The sequence below is a fragment of the Rhynchophorus ferrugineus genome, unplaced genomic scaffold (genome assembly GCF_030347505.1).
Source record: "Rhynchophorus ferrugineus isolate W39M unplaced genomic scaffold, kcgeb_rfMv2 rfM2, whole genome shotgun sequence".
In the NCBI taxonomy this organism is placed as follows: domain Eukaryota; kingdom Metazoa; phylum Arthropoda; class Insecta; order Coleoptera; family Curculionidae; genus Rhynchophorus; species Rhynchophorus ferrugineus.
In genome coordinates, this window is record NW_027472581.1 from 831,904 (window position 1) to 845,680 (window position 13,777).

Consider the following 13,777-nt stretch of genomic DNA (forward strand, 5'->3'; position numbering starts at 1 on the left):
CGTCTGGTCGGTCGGAATGTGTAGCTGTCGCTGTTTGTTTATTGCGATATTAAATGATACATGTGGTCGACGGTAGAATTGACCGGACATTAGGTTAGGTAAAGGAAGTAAGGTAGCGCTGTGGAAGTGGTACTGTTACAAGGGGATGGAGAAAAGAAAAGAGAGCGAGACGTCGTCGTGGTGGTGTTTTATAGCCGGGAACTGCATGATACCAATCCACCAGCGTTGCCAACCCTTGAACTTGCTATAGGTGGATGTGTGGTAGCCTAAATGGTTGTAGCGGTCGCTACATAACTCCCCTCCTAGTGGAGCTGTCGTGGAACGTACCTCTATGTGGTGCAGGTTCCGGAGTGCACCCGCAATAACGCATTGAATCGCCCAGGGACTGCTTATGAGATTTGTTTGAGGGTATCTATAAGTTTGGTGCGTTACATGTCTCATTTCGTGATGCAAGGGTGTTCGTGTGTTGATGTTATGCATGAGGAGCTTCTGTGGTCTTCGTCCTTCGCGTAAGTCTCGTGGGATAACATCGACCATGTGATGTTGATGGGTTCCGTTCCTTGTTCTATCCTTCCATGAACGTGTCAAGCACCTGTCGAGTGACTTATGTTGAGCTGGTTTACCTGTTAGGCACTTCGATCACGTCGGGGGTCTCTAATTGTAGGAATGTTCGTCTGGCCGGTCGGTCGGAATGTGTGGCTGTCGATGCGATTGTTTGTCTGAACACCCACTACTATTTTGTGGAAGGAATTCGCTCTGAATTTCGCATGGAACTGAAAGCACTGGTTGAATAAAAACTTGTTTATTGCCATATTAAATAATTCATGTGGTCGACGGGGAATTGACAGGATATTAGGTTAGGTGAAGGAATTACGGTAGCGCTGTGGAAGTGGTACTGTTACAAGGGAGTAGAGAAAAGAAAATAGAGCGGGACGTCGTCATGGTGGTCTTTTATAGTCGGGAACCGCATGGTACCAATTCACCAACGTTACCAACCTTTAAACTTGCTGTAGGTGAATGCATAGTAGCCTAAAAAGTTGTGGCGGTCACTAAAATACCAATACCCAATAGGGTATAGTCTATATCATCAATAAAACAGATTTTACGAACAGTTACGTCACCGTACAAGATATAATAGAGTTTGTTATGTAGGATTGACTATTTTGTAATAAATTGGGAAATTTGCGGAAAATGCAATAATTAGAAATTAAATAGATACTAACAGGTCAATTGAAAAGTCCCCGGCCTATCATAGTAAAACACATTTTTTGGCAAAATTAGTTTTTTTTATTTAACATCATTCCCTTCAAGGGTGATGATTATAGCGACCCTCCAACTTTTCGATACCATTTTTGTAGTACGGTTTATTCTTTGCTTCAAAATAGGCCTCAGTTTCGGCGATCATCTCTTTATTCGACGAATATGTTTTCCCAATAGAAAGAGAAAATAGTCGCTGGGGGCCAGATCTGGAGAATACGGTGGATGAGGAAGCATTTTTGCCATCGTTTTCACTGACTTATGACACGGTCATTGGTGAATTCATTTCTTTTTCTTCAAATGCGACATGTTTTTTGGCGATTACGTCCTTCAAACGGTCTAATAACGCTATGTAATAGTCGCTGTTGATGGTCCTTCCTTTTTCAAGGTAGTCAATGAAAATTATTCCATTCGCATCCCAAAATACAGACGCCATAACCTTGCCAGCCGACTGTTCCGTTTTTCCTACGCTATGGAACGTGTTCATCGTGTGCAGTCCACTCGGTTGACTGTCGATTGGACTTCTCATCGTTTGGAGTGCCATTGTCACATATCGACACAAAAACTCGGGTTTATAACGCTTGACCATCTTCAAACACTGCTCCGAATCATCAACTCGTCGTTGTTTCGAGTTTTCTCATACCCAAATATTCGTGAATGATAGGATGTACACGTTCAGTTGATATCTTTAGAGTGTCTGCTATTTTATTCAATTTCAATGTATAGCCATTCAAAATCATTTTGTGGATTTTTTAATGTATTCGTTGGTAACAACCTCTTTTGGGCGTCCACTGCGTTCACCTTCTTTGGTACTCATTTCAACACGTCTAAACTTAGCATACCAATACTTGATGGTTGATTTTTCTGGGGCAGTGTCCGGAAACTCGGCATCAAGCCCAGTTTTTGCTTCAACTGTATTTTTCCCTTCAATAAGCAATATTTTATTAACATGCGAAATTCCTTTTTATCCATTTTTTCACAATAACAAAAGTTGCTTCACTCAAAATGCTATAATTCACAAAATAATGTTCCGACAGCTGTCAAATTTATACACGTATTTTTTAAGGGTTAGAGCTAACTAAAAAATATATGTATTTAATTCTAGTAGTGCCGTATTATGAATGATAAATAGCAAAATTAACTGTAATTTTAACTTTTTTTTTGGCAACAATAAGTAATATTTCGATTACTCTCTTGATTTTTGTTAAAACTATTTCCGGCTAATAATAAATAAAGTATTTACTTTATTTGAAAAAGCTCCAGTAGTTATTGGGCGATCATTTTTAATTATGTCATGAATTACTTTTTTTCTATGATTAGGTATATGCTTAATTTTTATTTAGTGTTATGGTTTAAGTTCTATTGTATTGTCTATATTTATTATAGTATATTATTTGAGAATAGCAATTAACATTACACACAAAATACGATAAAACATTTGTGGGGTATTATTCCATTCCATAAAAAAATTCCATTCCTTTTTACAGATCCGCCGAACATTCAAATATAAAAGTAATTCTACTTCGTTTAAAATGAAATTATCAATTGCATGTTAACAGTATTCAGTAATTTTTTTTTCTTTTTTAAAGTTAGTAATTGAGGGAATATGTACATCTCCGTCTCGCTTATACTACCGTTGGAAAATATAAGCTCATGTAAGATTAACTGGTCCAAGCGATTGTCTCCGTCCTTTCCTCTCTCACAATTTTTACAGGAAAGGGTTCTTGCATCTTCGTCCGACATCACGAATTGAACAAGACAGTCGAACCGTGCATTTTATAGTAATTACTATTTTCAGTCGCTATTTTTTTGAGCTATCGACTGTTTCGACTGTTTTCAGTCGATAGTTCCCAACGCTAGTTAATATCACATACTATTATTTTATTTAATAGGTAACAATTTGTCTTGCACCAATAACTATATCTTGGGAAAAGGGAATATAGAAATAATACACCATTTTATACATAATACAAATTGTATTGTACATTTTACATAAAATAAGAACACATAATACGACCTCAAATTAAACTCGTAGGAACAATAAGATATATCATATATATAATATTTACAAACTTAATCATAAATATACAGCAATTTTTTTCATATAAAGTACGATTTACATTATAGATATGTGCTAAGTGGGTATACGTAAGTTGTAACTGCTAACATGTAATGTTAAAATCTCTTCAGAAAACGTTTTCATAGTGACAATGTCCTTGAATCAATTCTTATTTACACAGTGAACTTGTTTAAGCTTTCGTCTCTTTTATATATACGCTTATAATCAAAAAATGTGAATATTTCGACAATGCTGACTAGGTTGAAATTGACCGATTACGTCTAAAACCACTTTCGCCTGGGTACCTTATATTTCAATCAGTTTCGAAATCAAGGAATGTTTAGTAGCATCAATCATCTATACTAAAATTAGTATTTTACATTTTATACATAAACTATTTACAATAACAATTGACTAGACCTCCAAACTTAAATCTAAACGAGAACAAAACACTTTATTATAACACAAACAGAATTTGTATTTGATTTTCGAACAAAATCACGTACCAAGGGGCGTTCAAAATGTATCAATCAGTTTGTTGTGTTGGTGTAAACTGTTGAAGTAAAATAAAAAAAAAACATGGTTAATATGTTGACCATTTGAAATTTGTGATTACAAAAAATTCCGTGAATAATTTCATCATAGTTTGGTGCTTGGAGCTTCTGAAGTTTTTGCAGAGTGCCAGAACATCATATTCTCTCATAGCAATACTATTCCATCTTATCAACAGATATTTGTGACTAATTTCTTCACCACAAAGAGTATTTATTACCATCAAATATTTGCCATATTCGCCTGATTTAGCACCATATGATTTCGTTAAATCTATTTTGGAAAAAATAGGGCAACAGCATAATTCTGATGTCATATTAATCAAATACCACAAAACGCTCATTCACTATTATTCTTCTAACATGTTTTGCGAAAAAATTAGTATTATTACGTTAATACCTGGGTGTAAAATGTAGAACTTCCCCTTGTATATATAATAAAATAAATAATTTCGTTAATTTAATTAAGTTAATTAAAATAACCGTGTTAATTTTATAAGTTATTGTCGAACATGTTTATGCCACTTCCAAATCTGAAGAATCGTCGTCACTAAACTGCTGGGTGGGTGGCAGGATTCTTTGAGGATCGATGTTCGATCTGTTATCCTCCTCCTGGATTTTTCTTAGTCTTTCCTGTTCCTCTCTCTTTTGTTTCCGCCATTTTGCTCGGCGATTTTTAAACCAGACCTGTAACAAAACGGATGCAAAATCAATATTGAGTTATTAGTGTGTAATAGGATTAAAAGGAATATTTTAGTCGAACGTAAAAATTATATTTGGTTGCGTGAAAAGGAAATCTCCGTTTTTATTTCAATAAAATGAAGCAGTTTTGAATCTTTTCAGCAGTTAGTGTAAGATTGAATAATTTGTTTGTTGTATGCGATAAGAAATAAATTGAATCGTGATGCTTGTAGAAGTTTGAAAGTATTTAAACTTCAAAAATGATGAAATAAGAATCAGTTAAAGCCAATTTGGACCTATGAGGTTGCAAATATGGGGTTGCACTAAAACATCAAACCAACTAGTAATCCAACGCACCCAAAACAAAGTTCTATCTATAAGTGATACAAGATTTTGCCTTGAAACAAAGTTGTTAAATCACAAATCGTGGGCGCAATACAGCTACTGGACAACATGCAAGAAATCAGAAGATTTAAGCGTACCAAACCATATGAACTTGTTTAGTTTATAAGTGTATTATTAACTTTAATAAAAAAGTAGTTTAGTTTTATTTTAATTTGGGATACTGATGTACTAATTAAGATTGTACAAAGCATATCTAATGTAAGATGTAATTAATTAAAACAAATATATTACCCTGTTGTATTGTTTTCAATTTATACTTATACAAAAGAACGATTATTATGAATTTGGTTTTTGTTCTATTAATTTGGTGATTTTGAAGATTTTATTCTTCTTTGAATTTATTCTATATCTTCTATTATCTTTATTATTATCTTCGCTTTTAGAAGTATGGTTATATTTTTACCATTATTTTTGAGATTGCAAATCTAATATATCCATCATTCAACGGTTCCAAAATAAGGTGTTGCGTGCCATCGTTGATGCTCCGTACTATATTTCAAATAAAGTGATACAACGCGATATTCCTCTAGAACCTATAACGAGTGTAATCCAACGTGTTTGTATGAAGTACTTCGAAAGAGTGTCAGTGCATCCCAATGTACTCGCTAATCAGCTAAATATGCGACGTGATAGTGAAGTGCGTAGACTAAAACGTTTAACACCACCTGATCTGATTACTGGACATATATAGAGTTTAGAATAAGCATTAGAATAAGACTAATTAATTAAGATAATATTTTATACAGAAGATTGCTTAATGAAGTGATTTTCTACATGCCATGTATATATAATATAAACAGAAGAAATACTTATTGCCAATAGGGCAGATTGTGGACTCACGAAGAGTAATTAAAAAAATTTTTTTTGAGATTATTGAAGCTTGTAATTGTTCATTTCAGTACTGAGTACAAAGTTCAGAACAAATTGTAAAGTTCTCCTCTAGTGCTAGTATTCATGACATATGGTATTTTGTCATATTTTCTGAAAGATGAATATAACCTTCTAAGAGTTTTGGTTCCATCACACACCAAATGTCACAATTTTTAGAATATTGTTGATGTCATTTGTTGTTTAAAAATTTGTCAAAGCTTACTGAGCTTAAATGTTTTAATAAATTGATTTATTATCGAATACCCATTGAATCTATATAACTACAGGACCACTACACCAAATTTGATAAGTCGATCTTTGTTGTGTTTTTCACTGTCAGGATAAGGTGTGTACGAAAAAAAATTGAAAAAAGCTGACGAAAAAGTTTTTCACGCTCAAATTTCAAAGGCACGTACAACGTTTTCACATATTTTTTATTTAAAATAATCAGATATTTGTGTATAATGTTATTGCAGAGCTGATGACAATATTATTTTAGGCCGGCTTGGTGGCGCAGTGGTAAAGGCGATGGGATGGTCCTCCTACTGTTGCGATAGCCGCGGATTCGAATCCTGCTGGGGCATGGTCGTAAATTGATGTTTGTGATTGTTTAATATTTGTGAATGTTCTAGGCAAGAGTGTAAAATCCGACAAGGAAAATGATCCCAGTCACGCCAGTAACCAGTCTGGGTAAGACCGGATGTCTTCTGGGATGATTTCTAAAGTTGGTCACTCGCCAGTCGGTAGGCTTAATGCTGAGAACCGTGGTTTGGAGCCCACGTTAAACTTTAGGCCCAATCCAGATAAACCCATAGTTGGTAAAAGGAGACTTTAAAATATATATAAATAATAAATCTTATTTTAACTACTACCAACTGATCATAGCTACTACCAACATGATTAACTACTTTAAAGTCGGTGTCGAACCCAAACAATGTAAAAATAATATAATTTTGTAACATATACAAAAAATTAAATTACGAACAAAATAAATCTAAATTAATATAACTGTTTGGGTTCGACACCGACTGATTAGTTAGTAGTAGTTAATAATATTGTAAATAGATAAATAGGTTTAGGTAGGTATTAAGTTAAATTATATGTATATAGCAGAATATAAAATACGTGTAGCATATAGGTTATATAAGGTTTTGATTGTTTTTATTTAGTAATTGCAACGATTTTTTTTTGTGTTAAAAATATAAGTTTTATATTTTTAAATTTTTAGTGAGTTTCTAATTTATTTTTTGAAGTAGGTTTAATTTTTTTGTTAATAATATTTTATTTTTCTCTTTTTAGTGTTAGATATTTACTTAATAAATTATGCAGTTATTTTATTTAATATTACAATGGGTAGGCCAAGTAAAGTACAGCCGTTTGTAAGCTAGACGCTTTGACCATTACAACATAGAAGCATTTGTTTATAATATTTCTGCGAGGTCCGATATGCTATAGTGCTTAAGAAGTAAACTGAATGGCTTTTGCACTAAACGACTTCCGATTTTCCGCCACATCAGCTTAGCAATAAACTATACCCAAATATCTGATTATTTTGGATAAAAAGTATGTGAAAACTTTGTACGGGTCTTTGAAATTTGAGCGTTTCCCTCGAGTTCCCCCCCTTCCCCTAACAGATCTTGATTAGGTTCCAGTAGCACTAGGAAGTGCACTCTATCGAATAAAAAAAGAATTTTGTAAATCGGCCCACAATTGAAGAGAAATATATATATATATATATATATATATATATATATATATATATATATATATATATATATCACTACATAGTATAAAACAAAGTCGCCTTTTCTGTCCCTATATCCCTATGATAGAGTGATTCAAGAGGAAGGTTTATATGTATAATACATGCATAATATACTAAGGCGACATTGCTAATTTTAGAGGTTTCTAACGTGATGTCGTAAATTAACCTATTTTTTTAGGCTTATTTAGCAATTAGCAAAAACTCTGCCTAACCCTACGAGATAGATCAAATTAATGTACTACAGTATTGTACACCATAAAAAGGTCTACAAAAAAGTCCGCGAAGGTATATGTTTATCTTTTAGGGATAACCCACATTAACCATTTTTATTGTTTACTTTTTACTTGAGAAAATGGCTTATTTACGAAGCTATTTTAAGCAATACGGCATTAATCCTTATCGAATTAAGTACCTTAAATACAGTGTGCAATTAATATAGATCAATATGGTTCCTTACAGCATGTAAATTAAACAAATATTTTCGGAGATATTACAAATTTAAAATTTGCGTTTAAAAATGTGTAATGTAATAAAAATTGTATGAATTTAGATATTCCAAAGATAGCAGGAAATCTTCGTAGTAAGTATAGGGGAAGAGGAATTGTTTTACTCCAAATTTAATGCGTGCAGGCCAAGGGCAGTAATGAATGAACCAAAAATACTGGATCGATTTTAATCATTTTTTCATTGAGTGACATAGGCATATACATTTTATGCCCGTGCAAAGTCGGAGCGGGCCGCTATGTTTTTATATACAACGTTCATATTTTTTCTGTAGTGTATTTAATTTAGTATCAGCATTGCACCCGTGCGAAGCCGGGGCGGGTCGCTAGTAGGTTATATAAGGTTTTGATTATTTTTATTTAGTTATTACAACGATTATAATATACCCTATTTTTTAAAGTATAAAATCAGCCCTTTCAAAAAGAAATATTATCTTATCCGTAATTTCGATTAAAATCCGACGACATGGCAAAGTGCTCCTCGTTCCCCCTCTCTACACCCCCACCCCCCAAGCCCAACAACCAATCGCACTTTTTAACATAAATAAACGAACCCCCAATTAAGCGGAGTTAAGGGCGCGCCGCGAGAGGGATATCCGGAACTTAGTCCCCAACAATAACATATTTAATACTTTGTTCCATTGTTCGATCCCGAATCGGCCGTTAAATCCACATCGGGAAAGCGGCCCATATCATCGCATTAATAAACACAATCGCTTGCCTGAAATAATTTTCGTGTTTGTTTTAGGTTTGGGCGGGCGGTTAGAGCACAATACGCGTCGAACGATCGTTTTCGGACGGGGAAAAGACATAGAAAACGCTAAATCGAAGTCGTTCCCGTGTTGTCAGGTTATTTTAGCTAATTGTATTCGGTTGCGTGAAAACAGTATGGTTTTGGTAAAAAAAAAGTATCGGTTAATAGGAATCGGCTTCAGTCCAGCCAGGATACCGAAGAAATATCGATATATCGTTATAAAGGGCAAAACCATTTCCTAACTTTTGCAAAAATGATCTGTTTATTGTACGATATATGGAACATTTGGTTACAGCTCATTTATATCTTCCATCAAATGAGAATGGCTGTTTATGTTAGAGGAGGTAATTCTAGTTTTGATTGATGCACAACCACCAAGTTCGCTTCAGTATTCTGATTTCTTGGGTATTGTTCAGTAGCGGTCCAAGTTGACTCTATGACTGATAACATAATCTCTTTGATTTTAGGTCAAGTTGAGAGTATCTGCCGACTAAATAAATCTGTTCTGCTTTTTTATAATTTGATGTTTCCAATTTAAGCTATTATCGAGAGGAATGCCGAGGTATTTTGCTTGAGGAATCGGGCATCCATCAAGCGATATAATTAGATTTTTGTCATTTCCCCGCAACGCAAAATTAACATTTGTAGCTATTAGGCTCTATTTTCTAGTATCTAGTCGATTTGTAGATCTTGTAGATTGTTGCCTATACTTTTTCCACAACTTTAGACAGAGACACATCTTTCTCCATGATAAATGTGTCGTCGGCAAATGTTCCAAGTACTGTTTCTTTTGTTGTTGGGATATCAGCAGTATAGAGCAGATATAGGAGTGGTTCCAAGACACTACTTCGTGGAATTCGAGTCGAAATAGGTTTATGTATTGAGAATCACCCATATGAGACTGTAGATTTTCTTTCGAATATATATTCGGCAGTAGTAGATTTATTCATAATAAATAATTAATTAATATTTCAATAGTAGATAAATTAAGTAAACATTCTATATTTTCTAGATTAAGCATAATACAGATTAATGGACGACTCCCTTTTTGACGAAAACGTTATTTAAGGTTCAGTATTACTTGTAGTTGAAGTAAAATTGTTCTTGCTTAAGAACTGGTAGTAATTTCTGTATTTTTGTAGTAACTGTAGATTGTATTAAATTTTCCCCTAAATGTCATTGGTATTAACTTCTAATCCAAAGCATTACATAAAATGATAATTTTAAATAAATAAATTTATTGATAGGACAAAATAAGACAGCTGCTCTTTTAAAGATCTGATAGTGGAATAAATAAGTGAAGAACGATGCATTTTTGTTCAAAAATGCGGATTAAGAAAATAAATTAGCAAGAAAAAATAGAAGTTATTCTTTTATCAAATTAGCCTGGTTTTTTAATAAATTTATTGTTTTTCAATATATATTTTAGGTAAAAAGTATGTACAAAAGATAGAAATTATATTAATGCATAAATGAAGTAATAAAAATATCAAGATAATGTGAAACTAACTATATAATTTGCCTAGATGGGACACATGAGACAAATAAAAAAAACCAATTTATTAGCAGTAATTTGGTAAATATTTTAAACCGCTGATAAATCGTTTTTTACCATGTTTAACGATTAGTACAATAAAATTTATAACTATTTAACTATTTATTCTTTGAACCTTTTATTGAACCAATTATTTTAGTTATTTGCTTTACAGACCTAAGTTTCGAGAAGTCAATAGTTCTTTTAATGATTGTAAAAACATTACTTTAATATGCTTTCTATATCGTAAAATATAGATGTCCAATTGTGTTCTTTATTGTTTCAATTAATATACAAATACGTATTAATGGGCGTTTGATGCTCTAAAGTTGTTAATAAAAAAGACGAGTGGTGTTAGTTCTTGAAATAGTTTGCATGTATTTTAAAGTACATGGCCTAATAATTTATTCATTTAATCGCAGTTATGCTTCACAAAGAAACTTTTTATTTTTTTGGTCGTTGGACTGTATCTCATGGAAATTGGTCAATGAATTTACAAGAAAGAAAATTACTGATTTTCTGTTAAATCTATATTATAGCTATTATTAGCTCCAAACGTTTATATTCAAATATATTAATATACATAAAAATTCGGAAAAAAATTTCAATTTGTTAAAATTATTATTAAAATACTATTTAAATATCTTGTAGAATTGTTAATTACACAAATTTATTACATTCCTCGGTGAAATCATAAACATATCTTACGCGACTTCTTTTAATATCGTTCTCGTCAGTATTTAATATCCATTCGTTAAAATTCTATTGCGCTGACCATTATAAAATGTTTGCGCTACAGCGATTTTAATTTCGATGACATTTAATTTATTTCTTGTTAAACGTATTTTTAAATTTTATGTTGTATTTAAAGGCATATAGAGACCATTATACCGTATAGTGCAAGTTTCAAAGCTTATTAAATTATCATGGAAGATAGTTATAAATGGAAATTGATACCTTTGGATCAAGCATCAAATATAAGCGTTTGTTATGATTAATGGACAAAAATGATGGGGAGTTCTTCGGATTTGTCTCATTGTAGTACGTCGTTTTATTTAATATATCGAACGAAGGACATGTCCTTTAGTAGAATTGAATCATCATGAACTTCTGCAGGCAGACAACGTTAAATATCTGAGAATGCATTTTGATCGACGTTTGACATGGAAAATACATATAGTGGCAATCAGATAACAAGGTTTTGCTGTATAAGTCAATATTAGGCCCATTTGGACTTATGGTATTGAACTGTGGGGTACTATTAGCAAATCTAACTGAGGTTATACTATATTACGTGACGTACAAACTGATTCAACACGATATCTCCTGAAAACCCATAACGACTGTGATTCGGAGTGTTAGTGCGAAGTACTCTGAAAGACTATTAGTGCATCCTAATGCACTCACCAAACAGTTAAACCTGCGCGATGAAGTGTTCAAAGTGCTTTTAGGGTCAAACGCAAACTACCATACGAACTAATAGACAATAGACACATAGAGTGGGATTTAATAATCTCTAGAATAAGTTAGAATAGTACGTAGAATAAGATTTAGATTATAAGTTGTACAGCATTTACTGAAGTGATCTTTTACATGTTAAGATGGTTATATAACCGAATTCATCATACAATAATACTTATTGCCCACAGGCAGATTGTTGATGTTCTATATATATATATATATATATATATATATATATATATATATATATATATTTATATATATAATATATAATTTTTTTGGCACTATATATTAAGTACCTGCATGTATCTTGATCAATGATATCTATTTATGAAAATGCGAAATATTCACCTAAACCTAGAATAACTGTTAGTTTTTATGATTTTTAAACTTATCTACATACGGTTTTCTATTTAGTATTATTGATTTATTCGGTATATACAGACGCTAATCATATACGGCCGTTTTTCGTGTAGTTCTCAGTTTAAAAGCATTAATCGTAGCCGATAGCGATTCCCATGATTTCATTAGGTTTTAAAAGCTCATAGTATACCACATCACACTCATCCCACCAAACACAGAGCATTCGCTTGGAGCCATAGATATTCGGCTATGCGATTGATATTGATACATATTCAGGTGGTCTCCATGCTTTTTTCGCTTTAGATTATCGTAATTGATCAATTTTTCATTATCAGTAACAATACGGTGCAAAAAACCTTTCCAGTGAATAACCAATAAGAAAAAATATATACACAAAATATACACAGAAATCCAAACAAAATAAATTTTTAAATACTGTTGGTGCTGTGCATAGGACTTCGCTCGAACAAAATATTAAAAATAAATTTGAAAACTTAACAGTTAAAAAAAAACAGTACTTAGGGCACAATTTTAAACACAACTGACTTTAGAACTAAACAACTTGTAATCCTTTGGCCGTCTCGGATAGAATTCACCGCCATACCACCCGCTGAACCCTCAGGTCATCCGGTTTCAATGAAAGACGCGGACCAGCGGTGGACACTGGACGAAAACCTCTCCGAAAGTCATTTAAAATGTAAGAGACGAAGACCGACTTTGAAGACGGCTTAGCCAATTACCGTAAATTTTATATTAGAACCCACTTAATCCACTTAAGGGAGTTGGGGATGCGAAAAAGGATAACTTGGCGATGTCAATAGAGCGATAATTAAATATTAACCAGGAGTGAACGGATCGATTGTTTGCGAGTTTAACGTGTGGAAAATGTTGTAAATGTTAATAGGATGACCATGTAATCTTGTTATTTGATGATTTTTGTCCGATATTTTAGTACTTCTCAATGGGAAACGGTAGTAAGATGGGGATAACCAAACCACAGCTTAAAGTAACATTTGAAAGAAATGGACCTTTTAATATTTTGCATTAGGTGTGAAGTTAAGTGTGTAATTTCTCATTCCCAGAAGGTATTTATTATATAGGTCACGGAAGTAAACGAAAAACCCACATTGTAAATACAATGAAGTGTTTTCTTGCTAATTTATATTGAAGGATTTCTTTGTCAATTGATATTATTACAAAAAACATGTTCGTTGTATTTTTCCAAAGTATTGCAAATTACTAGCTATTTTTTAATTATTTTTTTTTGTTTTTGAGCCTCATGCAGCACGTTATTAACACGTCTTTTGATATACTATAGCCAGTTGCTTGCTTATTTCAAAAGTGTATTAGTATTGTCTATAAGACAAAACATCTGACACTAATATATTATATGAAGAATACAACTAATTTTTTCAAATTTTGAAAAAAATAGATACAACTAATAAAATGAGATTCTTAAATGTATTTGATATTAACACATGTTACAAATAGAAATGACAATATAAAAAATTGCAATCGAATTTTAGATAGTAAAAACATTATTAAAAATATAAAGGTATTATTAGTTACAATTG

The 13,777-nt window shown here is 32.5% G+C and overlaps 1 protein-coding gene across 1 annotated transcript in view; it reads right to left on the minus strand.

Moving 5' to 3' along the window:
• Positions 1–4,264: 4,264 nt before the first annotated feature.
• The window catches only part of Gsc (goosecoid homeobox), a 54,291-nt gene continuing 44,778 nt past the window's right edge, over positions 4,265–13,777 (minus strand). The window contains exon 4 of the mRNA XM_076395775.1: positions 4,265–4,554. Within this exon, the coding sequence (XP_076251890.1) occupies positions 4,384–4,554 (171 nt within the window). The 3' untranslated portion in view covers positions 4,265–4,383. The remainder of the gene's footprint in view (positions 4,555–13,777) is intronic.